Raw genomic sequence first — 13,474 nt, forward strand, 5'->3', positions numbered from 1 at the left:
GCTGAAGAGCCTGGTACTGGAAACTCCCTGGCAGCAGCTGTTCAAGCCATAGGCTCAAGCTCTTTGTTTTCAGTATCCACATTAGTGTGTTCAGAGCTCCTTCAACAGACTTGACCCGACACTGATTTGTGATGTGCAAAGGAAGCTACAGTCCAAGCAGGTGCTCTGTAGCAGTTGCCTCTTGCATCACCCTCAGGCTACCCCAAAAATGTTCCCAGTGAATTAACTGAGGAGTTCCTTTCCACCTCAGTCATGATTAACTTCTGCTGAGTCACAGATGAGGGGCTGGGTTCTCACAGAAAAATCTAATTTCACACCTATGGCCAATGCATTGCCCAGTTGCTGTTGTAAAGGATCAAATGCTGCTGTTCTAAATCCTCCTGGATTTTTTCTCTAGCCCACGTGATTGCACAAAAGCTCAGCTTGACTTGGCAAGTTTACTGTTTCTGTGTGTATTATGTTTCTTGGCACATTTATTGTTAAATGACAGCTGATATGGGACTAAACTTCTGTGGATCTCAAAAATCACAGGTGAGCTTCTCTAACACAGAGGACAGGTGAAGAGCTGGCCTCATGCACATGATAATGAGTGTGTTTTGGGGGCTGAGTCTGCTTTCAGGGCGGAGTATCTGTGGAGTATCAAGGCACTTGGTCAACACCTATATAATGATTTATGCTACTTCTTTTATGGTAGCAAAGACCTGTTTTGATACTACTTTAAATCCAGTAAGCAGAATGAGAACTTAAATACAGAGAAGAAAACTCCTTAACAGATAGTAAGACTCTCTCTTTCTCAGGTGTTGGTCCATGGTGGGGGACCTGCAGACTGGACAGAACCTCTCCATTGGGGCAGGGTGTGACTACAGAGCAATTGTGGAACATGAGATCCTGCATGCTCTGGGATTCTACCATGAGCAGTCAAGGATGGACCGGGATGACTATGTGACCATCTGGTGGGATGAGATTATTACAGGTGGGTTTTGACCTTCAAGTCAGATTTTTTGAAGTGCAGACTCATCAGTATCTTATTTTGCCTCTTAGATTTTAAGACCTTCTTAAAAATATGATTTTAGAAACACCTGTACACACCTGAGACAACTGTAAATCAACCTGTAGATGCAGTGGCATTTTGATACAACTTCTCTGGTCAAAGACCAGAGACTGTCTAAGGTCAGGAGCGAGAGACCCTGCTTGGAGGTCAGAAGATGTTATTTCCCTTTGGCCCCAGGACTGGTCTGCTCTCTGATTTTTAACAAATCACCTCCCCTCTCTAAGATGCTGTTTCTTGCTGCAAATTGTAAACTTACTGGGATAGTGTGTTGGGATACCAACTTCTCCTCAACATTGGGGTGTTTTTTCTTTAATGAAAGATCCTCTCAAAACCTGAAATGTTTTTATCCTCAGAGATTCAGGCTTTCCTGGAACTCAAAAGGTTTACTTAGTACATAAAGAAAGTTTCCAAGTGATTAAATCAGACAGGACACATGAAACAGGGCTCTCCCCTGCTCTCCCCTCTCTAGTGTGTCTCTGCAGGTTCTTGGGTTCTTGCCTTCATGTTTAGTTTCACCAGATGCAATGGCTTTCTGAGTTTCAGCAAACTCTCTACAGTTCCCCTGGTCCCTAGACAGTTTCTCCTGCCAGTTCTAGTTCCATACTACTTAATGATTATATAGTTGAAGAAAAGTGAATGGGAGTCTCTCACAAGTTCTGAAAGGCATGCTAGCAAAGACTAAACTCTTGTTCCCAGCGCTGGTGCTTTGTGATGCCAGTGATGGTGCCAGCGCAGTAAAGGGGCCCTGGCATTGCTCATGCTCCGTGTGTACAAACTGATCACATCAGTCTCCAAGGTTATGCACTCACCAAATAAGTGAAAAATGCATGCAGAAATAGTCCTCAGAAAGGAACAAGATTCAGGGAATGATGTGTTCTCTTTTGGGTAGATAAGAACTGCTGGTACAAGCAATTTCTGCTGACCTCTAACAGCAGTGCCTGATATTTTGAATTGCTCCAAGCTGAATGGCCTTCACCCTGTAATTGCAGCATCCTCTGGGGTGGCTGAGCAGTAGATGGGATGTGGATATTGATTTTGCCGATCATTATATTTATTGTTAGGAACAGCACTAAAACCAATTCATCTTATTACTAACTTGGTCTTATCTTGAATCATGGTAATGAAGATGATGATGATAATAGTATCTAGGCTCTGAGTTTTGGGGCCCTTTTTGCTATGCACTGTAACTAACTGTAACTAATCACCTCCAAATCAAGAAGACTTACTGTGTAGTTATAATGTAGTTATAATTATGAGCCCCATGAAGTACAGAGGTATGGAAAAACTTGATATAAGAGTGTCAATTCTCTGTGCTTACTGACCCCATCTCCACCCCCCCTCCAAAAAGATGTGATTGATTCCTCTCAAATTACCTGTTGTATTCAGTCGCCAAAAATCTGGAACACCAAAAAAATGATAGAGATGATGGACTTCAGTGCGACACTATTCTGAATGGAGTCCTGGAGCTGGTCTGATATCATTACTGTCAATTCCTATATTCCGTACATTTCTATCCATCCTATAACATGTCGTGTTGACAGATTCACAGAGTGGAAGGGACCTCTAGAGATCACCTAGTCCAACACCCTGCCAGAGCAGGATCACCTAGAGTAGATCACACAGGAACAAGTCCAGGCAGCTCTGGAAAGTCTCCAGGGAAGGAGACTCCACCACCTCTCTGGGCAGCCTGTTCCAGGGCTCTGTCACCCTCACAGGGAAGAAGGGTTTCCTCATGTTCAGGTAGAACCTTCTGTTTCCAGTTTATGGCCATTGCCCCTAGTCCTGTCACTGGACACCACTGAGAAGAGCCTGGCCCTATCCTCCTGGCACCCACCCTTTCAGATATTTATAAGCATCGGGTCATTAAGTAGAAAACTTCAACCAAAGCGATTTGAAATGTCTGCTTCTCTAAAGGGAAGCAAGGCTGACATGATTGTGCTCTCTGTGAATGCAATGACTTTGTGTCATTCCCATATTAGTGATCTGCCATCCCAAATTTAATAGCATGGTAACAGTTTTTGCCATAATGCATTTTCATAAACTGCAATACAGGTAACTGGCTCGTGAGCAAAGAGATCCCCTATTCATGTTGCTGCTGGCAGAAACACTAAGGAGCCCATTATACTTCAGAGAAAACACACAAGGCAGCCTAATGAAATAGCCATGTATAGTTTGATTGTTTTAAAAACAAAAATTATTCTTTTCCTGGTATTGGTCTTAAAAAACAGCATCATTACACATGCCTGTGTAGTGCCAAAATTTTGTCCCCAGCTATAAAAAGTTGTAGCATTTAATTAGCAAGATCCTCACCCTTTTTTGATAAAAGGTGAAATTCAAGTATCTAAGAAAACAATCCCAAGATTTTATACAATCTCAGGCCTTGGACTGAAGACCTTTGTGCCCAGAATGAACTTGCAGAAGGGAAGGGCAGCCTTTACACAGAGAAGCTGTGATTATCCACCAAGTGCAGTCATGTGCTGTTTCTTCTTGAAGAGAGAAGGCCAAATATTCTGAAAATATTTGTAGCTGGAAATTCTGGCAATCTCTCTTTACTTCCATACCAATGTATGTGAAACTGCTTCCCCTCTGCCCTAGCAGACACTTTCGTAATGAAAAACTTTCTCTAACAAACCATGTGAAACATGTTTCCAAAAGACATTGCAATAGTAATACCATAGCAATATTGTCAATGTAGGGTAAAACCATATTTTTGCTCCTCAGATTCCTACTGTAGTCTTTGCTTCAAAGAAAAACAGATCCTGGAGCCACGCCAGGACTGTCATAACTGTCCCCTTAATGAGTGGAGGGCTCCAGGGGCTCTCCTTGCCCATATATGATCTAATATCCTGGGAAACAATTGCGTCGATATTCACAGGCTCTGCAATGTGAATTACTATTAGACTATCTAATCTGACTTCCTATATATCCCATACTTTACAGCTCATTGATATTTGATTTTGAACTTACTGAAGTCACATGTGAGGGCACAGAAATGCAATCTAAAGACACTGCTTTGTTGTCCAAATTACTTCATAAACAAATCTTGCTAAATTTGAATATTTTATCATAAAGTACTTTCTTTTGGGTGCATCAATTCTGCTTCAGAAAACTGTATCCTAGGGGCAATGCTAAAGCCATTTCCTTTCCAATTGCTCTAAAACTTACGCACTTTTCTGTCCTTTTACCAGGCAAAGAACATAACTTTCTGAAGTACGACGATAGCTACATCACTGACCTGAACACTCCCTATGACTATGAATCAGTGATGCACTATCAGCCATTTTCATTTAACAAAAATGAAAGCATCCCCACAATCACAGCGAAGATACCAGAATTTGATAACATCATTGGACAACGCCTAGACCTCAGCGCCATTGACCTGGAAAGACTGAATCGCATGTATAACTGCAGTAAGTCATAATTTAACCATAGTATCCTGGCTGGTTTAACTCCCTTATGTCTCTAAACCCACAGAAACTCTTCTCAGGTGCTCTTGAGGTGGTATGGGAGAGGACCTGTGGTGTGGAGACCCAAACTGTTTATTCCCTCCTCATCCCTCCTTTTGGTTCTGTTACTGTCAGTACTTTCGTTAAGGTCAATTAGTCAATGAAAATAATTTCATTCACATCTTTACTTCCATGTTGCTCCCAGGAGTTCAGACATGTGGTTGTGTTCTGCTGGTGTGTGGGCAGCTTCACTGGGCTTTTGTGAGGTGACTGCCACTGTACTTTGTCCTCTTTTATAGAATCATAGAATCACAGAATGGTTTGGGTGGGAAGGGCCCTTAAAGATCATCTAGTTCCACCCCCCCTGCCATGGGCAGGGACCCCTTCCACTAGACCAGGTTGCTCCAAGCCTCATCCAGCCTGGGCTTGAACACTTCCAGGGATGGGGCATCCACAACATCTCTCGGCAACCTGTTCCAGTGCCTCACCACCCTCTCTGTGAAGAATTTCTTCCTGATATCTAATCTAAACCTCCCTGATTTCAATTTGTACCCATTACCCCTTGTCCTATCACTACAGGCTCTTGTAAAAAGTCCTCTCCCAGCACCCTTGTAGGCCCCCTTCAGATACTGGAAAGCGGCAATGAGGTCTCCTCGGAGCCTCCTCTTCTCCAGGCTGAACAAGCCCAATTCTTGCAGCCTTCATCATAGGAGAGGTGCTCCAGCCCTCTGATCATCTTCGTGGCCCTCCTCTGGACTCGCTCCAAGTGGTCAATATCCTTCTGATATTGAGGGCTCCAATACTGACATTTGGTCTTAGTTAATCTATTTTTGCACCTGAGATTGGCTAAGTCTAGAGTCTGACACTGCCCAGTTGGTTGCTAAGCTGGTTGAAGATGTTATCACCGTGTGTGATTGTTAGCAAGAACTTATTGTCCCCATGGATCTGCCAACAAAAGCATCGACTTACAGGCAAACTCAGCTGAACTGACCTGAGGTAACTGGGTGGACTTTGCGATTAAACGGTGCTCATGCTCATCAAGCAGAGAAGTGAGCCATGGAGAACAATAACCTTCAGTAGAGGAATGGTTAAATGCATGACCTCCACTGTTCCCAAGGTGACTTGTCTCTCACGTGCTTACAAGCAGACACAGAGTCACCACCAGCCAGTGTGCTTCAGCTGCGGCCTGGGAGTCTGTCAGCCTTCTGCAAGGTGGTCAAATGTTGGGACCTTTAGGTAGAGGATCCCTCCAGGAATCAAACTTCCTCTTTTTGAGTCTTTGGGTGCACATCTGCTGTGGGTTAAAGTCTGCTCTACATTGTGCCTGTACTAGTGAAAACAAAACCCCTCAAAATTAGAGCTGACACTTTGTACTAAATGAGATACTACTTTGGAGGTAACCATATGCGCATTTTTTTTCAGTTTCAACTCACACTTTTTTGGACCGGTGTTCTTTTGAGCTTGAAAATATCTGTGGCATGATCCAGGGCACCAGGGATGATCTAGACTGGGTCCATCAACAGGGCAGTGCTACAGGGCAGGAAGACCACACGCTGTCTGGGCGCTGTAGAGGTAAAACGAAGTAACAGGATATTTTCCGATGAAAAAGGGGTTAGATGGTGTAATTGTCCCTTGTGCATGTCTGTATTGGTCTGTGTGCTCTACCTACAGGGTCTTTACATCTTCTCTGAACCTGCCATTGTAGTCAACCCTTGAGAAAACCCAGCACTGGCTACTCTGAAAACACAGGATTAAAAGACCATGTTTAAGGCACTAATCCAAGTTGTAATGTTTCTAGTTAAGCTAAAAGCCCTTTTTCTTTTCACGTGTCTTGGCCCTGTGAGTGTGAGTTTATGGTTGCATTTGTGCTCTCATTAAGCTTTTTCAACATAGTGGAATGTTCTCCCCACCAGCAAGATAAAAGGGGACAAAGAACAATTTTAACAAGAGGCCTTTTAAATATAACCTGGAAAAGGATTTACTGCAACTTCCAAAGTCTGAGTAAGAGTTACTTTACCCCAAGATAAGAAAGAAACATCACTCGTAGCCACTCATAAATGTTGTGTTTGCAAAGCGAGTGATAAATTAAGCTTGAGGAGCGCCAGTTCTGGAGGTGAAGTTGCAAAGTATTTTATGTTAGGAGTTTAGGGATAATTTTCTTTTTCACATGGTAATTTTGCCATTTTTCCAAAGAAGAAAATCTCAAAAAGGGTGGAGTCAGCCCCAGACACAGTTGCAGGCTGCCCCCAACAGGGGAAGCATTCACACAATAGTTAAAAAGAATTCACTTGTTAATTTAATCATGGGCTATAATTAATTACTAGAGCAATGCAATGCAGATAAGTCGTGACAAGTCCATGTGATACCAAGACATAAATGGTGTGCAAATGGTGAATCCCTTGTAGATATTAGAATAAAAGTAGACATTTCCAATCTAATGTAAAGAAGACTTCAAAAAATGTTAGTGGGGAATTAAACTAGAGGGGCAGGAATTCTTAACTGATTTCCCCAAACTGAAAAGCTGAGTTTTGAAAAGTCTTTGGACAAGCTGTAAAAGGAACTTCTTCATGTTCAAGGTCAGGGGAGTGTTTGTTCTGTGTCCAACTCTTTTTTATTATCTTTATCACTGATAAGAAATTCTTACGCTTTACAATGTAATAGAGCATATGATCTGTAAGATTACATCTTTAGATTATCTTCAGCATAAATCAAGTAAAAAATATGTTTATTTCTCACTTGCAGTCAGCACTGAATCTCATACTTCTGCCAGCACTGAGGCATAAGCTGACAGCAGTGAGTTCCATGTATAGGCTAAACTACTAGTCCTGCTCTTATCCTGGTCTATCTTGGATGGTTATCATATACTGTTTCCTGTACTATTCATGTGAAGTACTACAGTTATACCTACTAAAAGAGTGGAGTCAAAATAATAAATTTACACCATGCAGCTAGCTGGAAATCTGGGAAGAGACAGTGACACTCTACACTTTCTTCACAGATGCTGGCTATTTCATGTACTTCAACACCAGCTCTGGCAAAGCAGATGAGGTGGCAGTCCTAGAGTCTCGAATCCTTTATCCGAAGAGAACTCAGCAGTGCCTCCAGTTCTTCTACAAGATCACAGGGAGTCTTTCAGACAAGCTGATCATCTGGCTTAAAGAGGATGATGGCACTGGAAATGTTCGCAAGATGAGGAAAATCCAAACATTTCAAGGTAATTCTGGAAATATGAGGAATATATATAATAATGGGGGAGGAAAAGTTCTTTTACTGAGTCTATGAATGCAGTGGGTTGGCTCAGAAAGCAAAAGATCTTCCCGAAGCTACCAGAATGTCTTGCAATTCAGCTAAGAATTTTGGTGTTAGGTGAGTGCCTTTAACAGTGAAACTGTGGGTTGTGTTAATGTAATTTAGGTGCTCTCAGCAGAAGTGACAATGTTCATAACAGTGTGATGTTATGCTCGGTGACAGAAGGACCCCAAACTCTGCTGGAGATCAATTGAGTAGATCTCCACTGGCTGTTACACGATGTAAGAGTGATCTGTTCAGTAGTAAATAACCTGTGCTCACCCGCAGTCTGTAAGAATCCCAGCCTGGTTTTTATATGGTTGGAAACATAAAAACATATGCAATTTTGAAAATGTGAAATAACTTCCCATTTTGTGTGATTTTGCTAAATAGGACAAATTCAACCACTGTTGTTCTATGCGTTTATATTGTCAAAACCCAAGACCTATGACAACCTGCCTATATCAAGCTGAAGCAGTTTGCAGGGACAGAGAAGTCCCTGGGAAAGTGGCAGCAAACGTTAACTTGTTGGGTCATTGACTCCCACCCACTTGTTAAGTCTTGGCATTTAGCCCGTTGCCCTCTCTACTAGAGATGGCCATTCACTGATGGGTGAAGAGTTCCTCATAGAATGTGTCCAAAGCATTTAGGTGGTAAGACAATGTGGGGATAATATAATCACAACATCAACTTAAGTTCTTCAGTGTTCAGGACCTTGTAAGAGGTCCAGTTATCTAAAAATGCATTTGGAATGGATGGCTAGGAATAAACTGCTTCATAATACTACTAATCATACTGATGGCAATGTTTTGCTTTCCTTTCACCAAAGCGGACACTGACTATAACTGGAAAATTGCCCATGTAACCCTCAGTGCTCAGAAGAAGTTCCGCTACCTCTTCCAAGGACTAAAGGGCAATCCCAGCTCTTCATCTGGTGGGATTGCTATCGATGACGTTACACTGACAGAGACCCCCTGTCCCACAGCTGTGTGGGTCATTCGGAATTTCAGCCAAATCCTTGAAAACACATCAAGTGATGTCATTCAAAGTCCCCGGTTTTATAGCCCTGAGGGTTACGGTTTTGGCGTAAGTTTGTATCCCCACTCCAGAATCAGTGGCTACACTCGCATTGCCTTTCACTTGTGTAGTGGAGAGAACGATGCTGTCCTGGAGTGGCCAGCTCTGAACCGCCAAGCTATACTCACAGTGCTCGACCAGGACCCTGATGTCTTGAAAAGGATGTCCTCAAGCAAAAGCTTCACCACAAGCAAAGACCACATCAGCTCTGGTGAGTGGTGTCTGCCTGCAGGAATGAGGAAAATAAAAGCCAAGGAATACGAGTCAGAGGACTGGGTGTAGGACTCAGAGCTGGGCAGCTGTGGCTTGCATTTCCCAATTTGGGACCAATGCTCTGCGTATGACTGTGCGGAGCGAGACATGAGCGAGTGGCTGTGTGGTGCTTAGCTACTGACTGGGGTTAAACCGTGATGAGTCAGAATGACTCAGAATTCCTGTCTGTAAAAGATCATCTAATGTGAAAAGTGACGCGCACAAGGTTGGTGTTATTATGAACAATGCCTGGGGTATCTGAGTTCGACTCTAAATACACAGTCCTCCTAAGAGCTGGAAATTCCAATTCTCCCTGTGGTTTTTACCGTTATGATAGGTGACGTAACACCACAGGATGGTGAAACGCCAGCAGGGTGATGTATTCCATTACTAAATTAACAATAACTTAAGTTAAAGCTGCATTTGTAGGCTTCATTAACCTGAACATAAAAGTTCTGAATGCACAGGGTTCACACTGTAGCTGTGTTTAGGAAAAAAATACCTGAAAACACTTGTGAGATCAGTCTGCAGCAATTGCAGGCTGACTTGCTGGGTTGGGCGTAGACTGCAGGCTACAAACTCTCTCAGAGAGGGGCTACTTTTTAACTCTAGGTTTATATAGCACCATTGTTCCACATCCACCCCCAAGATTCCCCATGGATGTGGCAATTCAAAGAAATAAGAACAACAGGACAACATTGAGTTTGGTACAGAATGAAATACTAGGGATGAATCTCCATCCCTCTTCACTTTTTCCAGTGGTAGTACACACTTTTTCAGTAGAAGTATTAAACTTCAGCTATGAATATGTTTAACAGAACCATAGCAATGAACAAAATCTGCTAGTCAGTAAACCATAGGTACTTAAAAACTAATGAGGGAGTCCTTAGGCAGGAGAGAGTTGTTAGCTGGGGACAATGAGGCGGTAACTTGCATTTGGTTAGTCCTCAATGAAGGACGAGTTGTGGAATTTCAATGCCCTCACACAGACTAAGGGTCCTGATGCAGACTGTATCGAAGGATCTGCTGGCACCCGTAATTTCATAGAATGGTTTGGGTTGGAAGGGACCTTAAAGCCCATCTAGTTCCAACCTCCCTGCCATGGGCAGGGACACCTTCCACTAGACCAGGTTGCTCCAAGCCGCATCCAGCCTGGCCTTGAAGACATCCAGGGATGGGACATCCACAGCTTCTCTGGGCAACCTGTTCCAGTGCCTCTCCACCCTCTCCGTGAAGAACTTCTTCCTGATATCCAATCTAAACCTCCCCACTTTCAATTTAATCCTTTTACCCCTTGTCCTGTCACTACAGGCCCTTGTAAAAAGCCCCCCCCAGCTTCCTTGTAGCCCCTTCAGGTACTGGAAAGCTGTAATAAGATCTCCCCAGAGCCTTCTCTTCTCCAGGCTGAACAAGCCCAACTCTCTCAGCCTGTCCCCATAGCAGAGGGGCTCCAGCCCTCTGATCATCTTCGTGGCCTCCTCTGGACTTACTCCAACCAGTCTATATCCTTCAGATGTCGAGGGGTCCAGAGCTGGATGCAGAATTCCAGGTGGGGTCTCACAAAAGCAGAGTAGAGGGAGAAAATCCCCTCCCTCGGAGGATTTATCAGTCCTCTGTGATTTACTTGGGCATTTCAGCTCTAAACTTGATTTTACAGCATAAATCCCATTTAACACTGCAATGCACAAAAAAAAGTCATGTCATGCTTCCAGCTGCAAAACTCTGTGGTTCTTATTTGTGACTCATATTCTCTTTACAGAATCTAACACAACCTTAATATGGGAGAAACCGTCAATTGCTGGGAAATTTGATGCCTCGTGCAATTGCTACAGAACTGTAGATTGGGGGTGGACTAACTTCATATCCCACAGCCAGATGAGACGGAGAAGCTTCCTGAAAAATGATGACCTGATTATTTTTGCAGAATTTCACGGTAAAGACGCTCTAAGAAAACAAATGGGTGATTCTTTCTATCTCTTTTCATACATTCAAGTCACCATTGCCACCTGTCTCTGAGTCATCTTCGCTTCTAGTGGGGATCAACTTTTAAAAGCATTTCTGTGTCTTAGTTTCAGGTGGGTGATGTTGGCTAAAGTGCTTGTGAGTTCACAGGAATCTATTTCACAATGATTTACTGAAGGTTAACTTCTTAGACACCTTTAAGCACCCTAACCAGTAGCTATGTCCATTTCTAAGCACTGAACATACTAAAAGGCCTTCCTCATTGTGTTTTTAAAACAGACACACTTGGCATAATTTTTTTCAAAGGACAGAATAACACTGATTTACCTAACTAGTTACCATAATTTCAGTATGATTTTCTGTCTCGTGTTTTAAATATGCAGAACATGCTGTGGTATGGCAAGAGCTGTGTAAAGGGCAAATGGACAAGGAGTAACCTGCACTCCACAAAGCACCCTGTGAGCCTCTCCCATGAAGAATACTGCAGATAACATCACTCACTGTTACCTGATGTCTTTCTCCTCTCTTTCCTTTTTTAAAAGATCTAAGTCACCTCAGTAACACCGAAGTCCCTGTTGAACCTCAACAACCTGCCTTCATGGAAGGCCTCATTCTTGAAAGGCAGAAGAGAGCAGCCCAGGATATGGAGCCTGTTCAAGACTGGCTGCCTTATCTGCAAGACCCGTGTGACCCAAACCCTTGCCAGAATGATGGAGTCTGTGTGAATGTGAAAGGGAAAGCAAGCTGCAGGTACCACAGACCTCTTCCCTGCTTCCCTTGCCTTTCTTCTGAACTAAATGATGCAGCTAATAAGTATTCAGAACTACAGACCTCAGAGGTCCTCAAGGAACAGTAGGAGCAAAACACTTTGCTGCAATGACTGGTTTCCACCAGCAGCCATAATGGGAGGCAAAGAAACACCCTTCTGTATGCTTCCAGGTGACATAAATAGCTTCCAAACTAGGTGGGGATGTTGTGATGTGAACCCTTCTAATGCGAGTCATCCAGGATAGTGAGTGGTGAGGACCCTGAGGTAGGCCTATAGGGCAGGAAAAAACTCCTGATCCATGAGAATCTGTACTTTATTTTCCCAGGTGCCCATCAGGACAAGCCTTCTTCTTTACTGGTGAGAGGTGTCAGTCAATGCAGGTCCATGGGAACATCCTGGGAATGACAATTGGTGGAATTGCTGGAACCATTGTCTTAACCATTGTCCTCATTTCCATGATGGCTAGAAGATGAAGAGCTGCAGGGCAATAAATCTCGGCCTGGTATTTTTCCATAGTTCGTAAGACATCAGTTTCCAGTGAACAATGATGAATACTACTTGTGGAAGACCAGCCAGCATATGGATGAAGTGCTCTATCAACAACTTGGCAGCAGTCTGTTTACGCCTCTAGGATCTGGCAGTTAAAGAACATCATGTAGAACTGCTGTCTAATGAAAATTTGTACACTGCCTTGCTCATGTATTTTTCAAATGTTTTGGTTTTCCATCCAGTAAGAAGTGGTAGTGCTGAGAGTCCATGCATTGCTCTCAACCACAGTTCAAACTTAAATAACTGGCAGAACTAGGGCAAAGGAACAGCAGAATAGGACTGCAAGTTGTCATCACTCACTCCAGAAACATGCGCAGGCTCTGACACTGTTCGCTTCACTTTGTAGACAGAGGCCATGTCTTCACCCCTGCCAAACCACACGCTGACTCCTCTCTGCTAGAGGAACTTGTGATGGTGTCCAGTCACAGAGGATGTCACAGCAGGGGATATTTGGTGCAATTTGGCTCTGCTTGATGTTTTGGCTCCCTGATGAAACCTGGGAATAGAGGTCTGTCCCCAGCTCCCAGAGAAGGGAATGAAGCTGCTTTCCTCCAGGAAAGAGATAACCCCTGTCCAGTCCATGTCCAGGACATCAGGGCCTTGCTGGGATCTGCTGGTCCTCTAGGGAGAGCTGTCACAGCAAGGTGTCTCAAGCAAGGTGCTTGCCCTACCTCTTGTGGGTTTTCTAATCAGCAGTGACATCATTGAAGGCTGTGAACCTGCCTCATTCACTTGCTCAGCCATGGCAAAACAAGATCTGTAGCCCAGGCTCCATGGGGTAGAAGGGTAGAAAACATTTCTGCTGTGATTGCTGGGGCATTTCAGACTTCATCCAAATGACCTGGGTGCTCACAAACAACCCCACATATCTCTGTCCCACCCCACCAACGCCTGATCTTCTGCTGGTGTAAGAAAAGGAACCTCTTTCTAACACTTCAGAGCATCACGGTGTGTTTTTCCCTCACCCAAGGCTGGGACAGGAACGAGACAGTTCTCATGAATGTATGTTTTTTATTAAAAAGACACTGCGTCCTTCCCAGTGTGGCTGGATGCTGCACACCCGCATTTAAAACAGGGGCT

General features: G+C 43.6%; 1 protein-coding gene across 1 annotated transcript; it reads left to right on the forward strand.

Annotated features, from left to right (window-relative positions):
* Positions 1 to 797: 797 nt before the first annotated feature.
* Positions 798 to 12,349, forward strand: MEP1A (meprin A, alpha (PABA peptide hydrolase); the record flags this gene model as incomplete). Its single annotated transcript, XM_010161391.1, has 8 exons — positions 798 to 973; positions 4,240 to 4,461; positions 5,920 to 6,069; positions 7,496 to 7,711; positions 8,615 to 9,073; positions 10,874 to 11,047; positions 11,619 to 11,826; positions 12,171 to 12,349. Coding segments are annotated over 8 exons (1,753 nt in total), but the record flags the coding sequence as incomplete, so codon positions are not given.
* Between the last annotated feature and the right edge of the window lie 1,125 nt (positions 12,350 to 13,474).

This window comes from Eurypyga helias, unplaced genomic scaffold (assembly GCF_000690775.1).
Source record: "Eurypyga helias isolate BGI_N326 unplaced genomic scaffold, ASM69077v1 scaffold48181, whole genome shotgun sequence".
NCBI lineage: Eukaryota > Metazoa > Chordata > Aves > Eurypygiformes > Eurypygidae > Eurypyga > Eurypyga helias.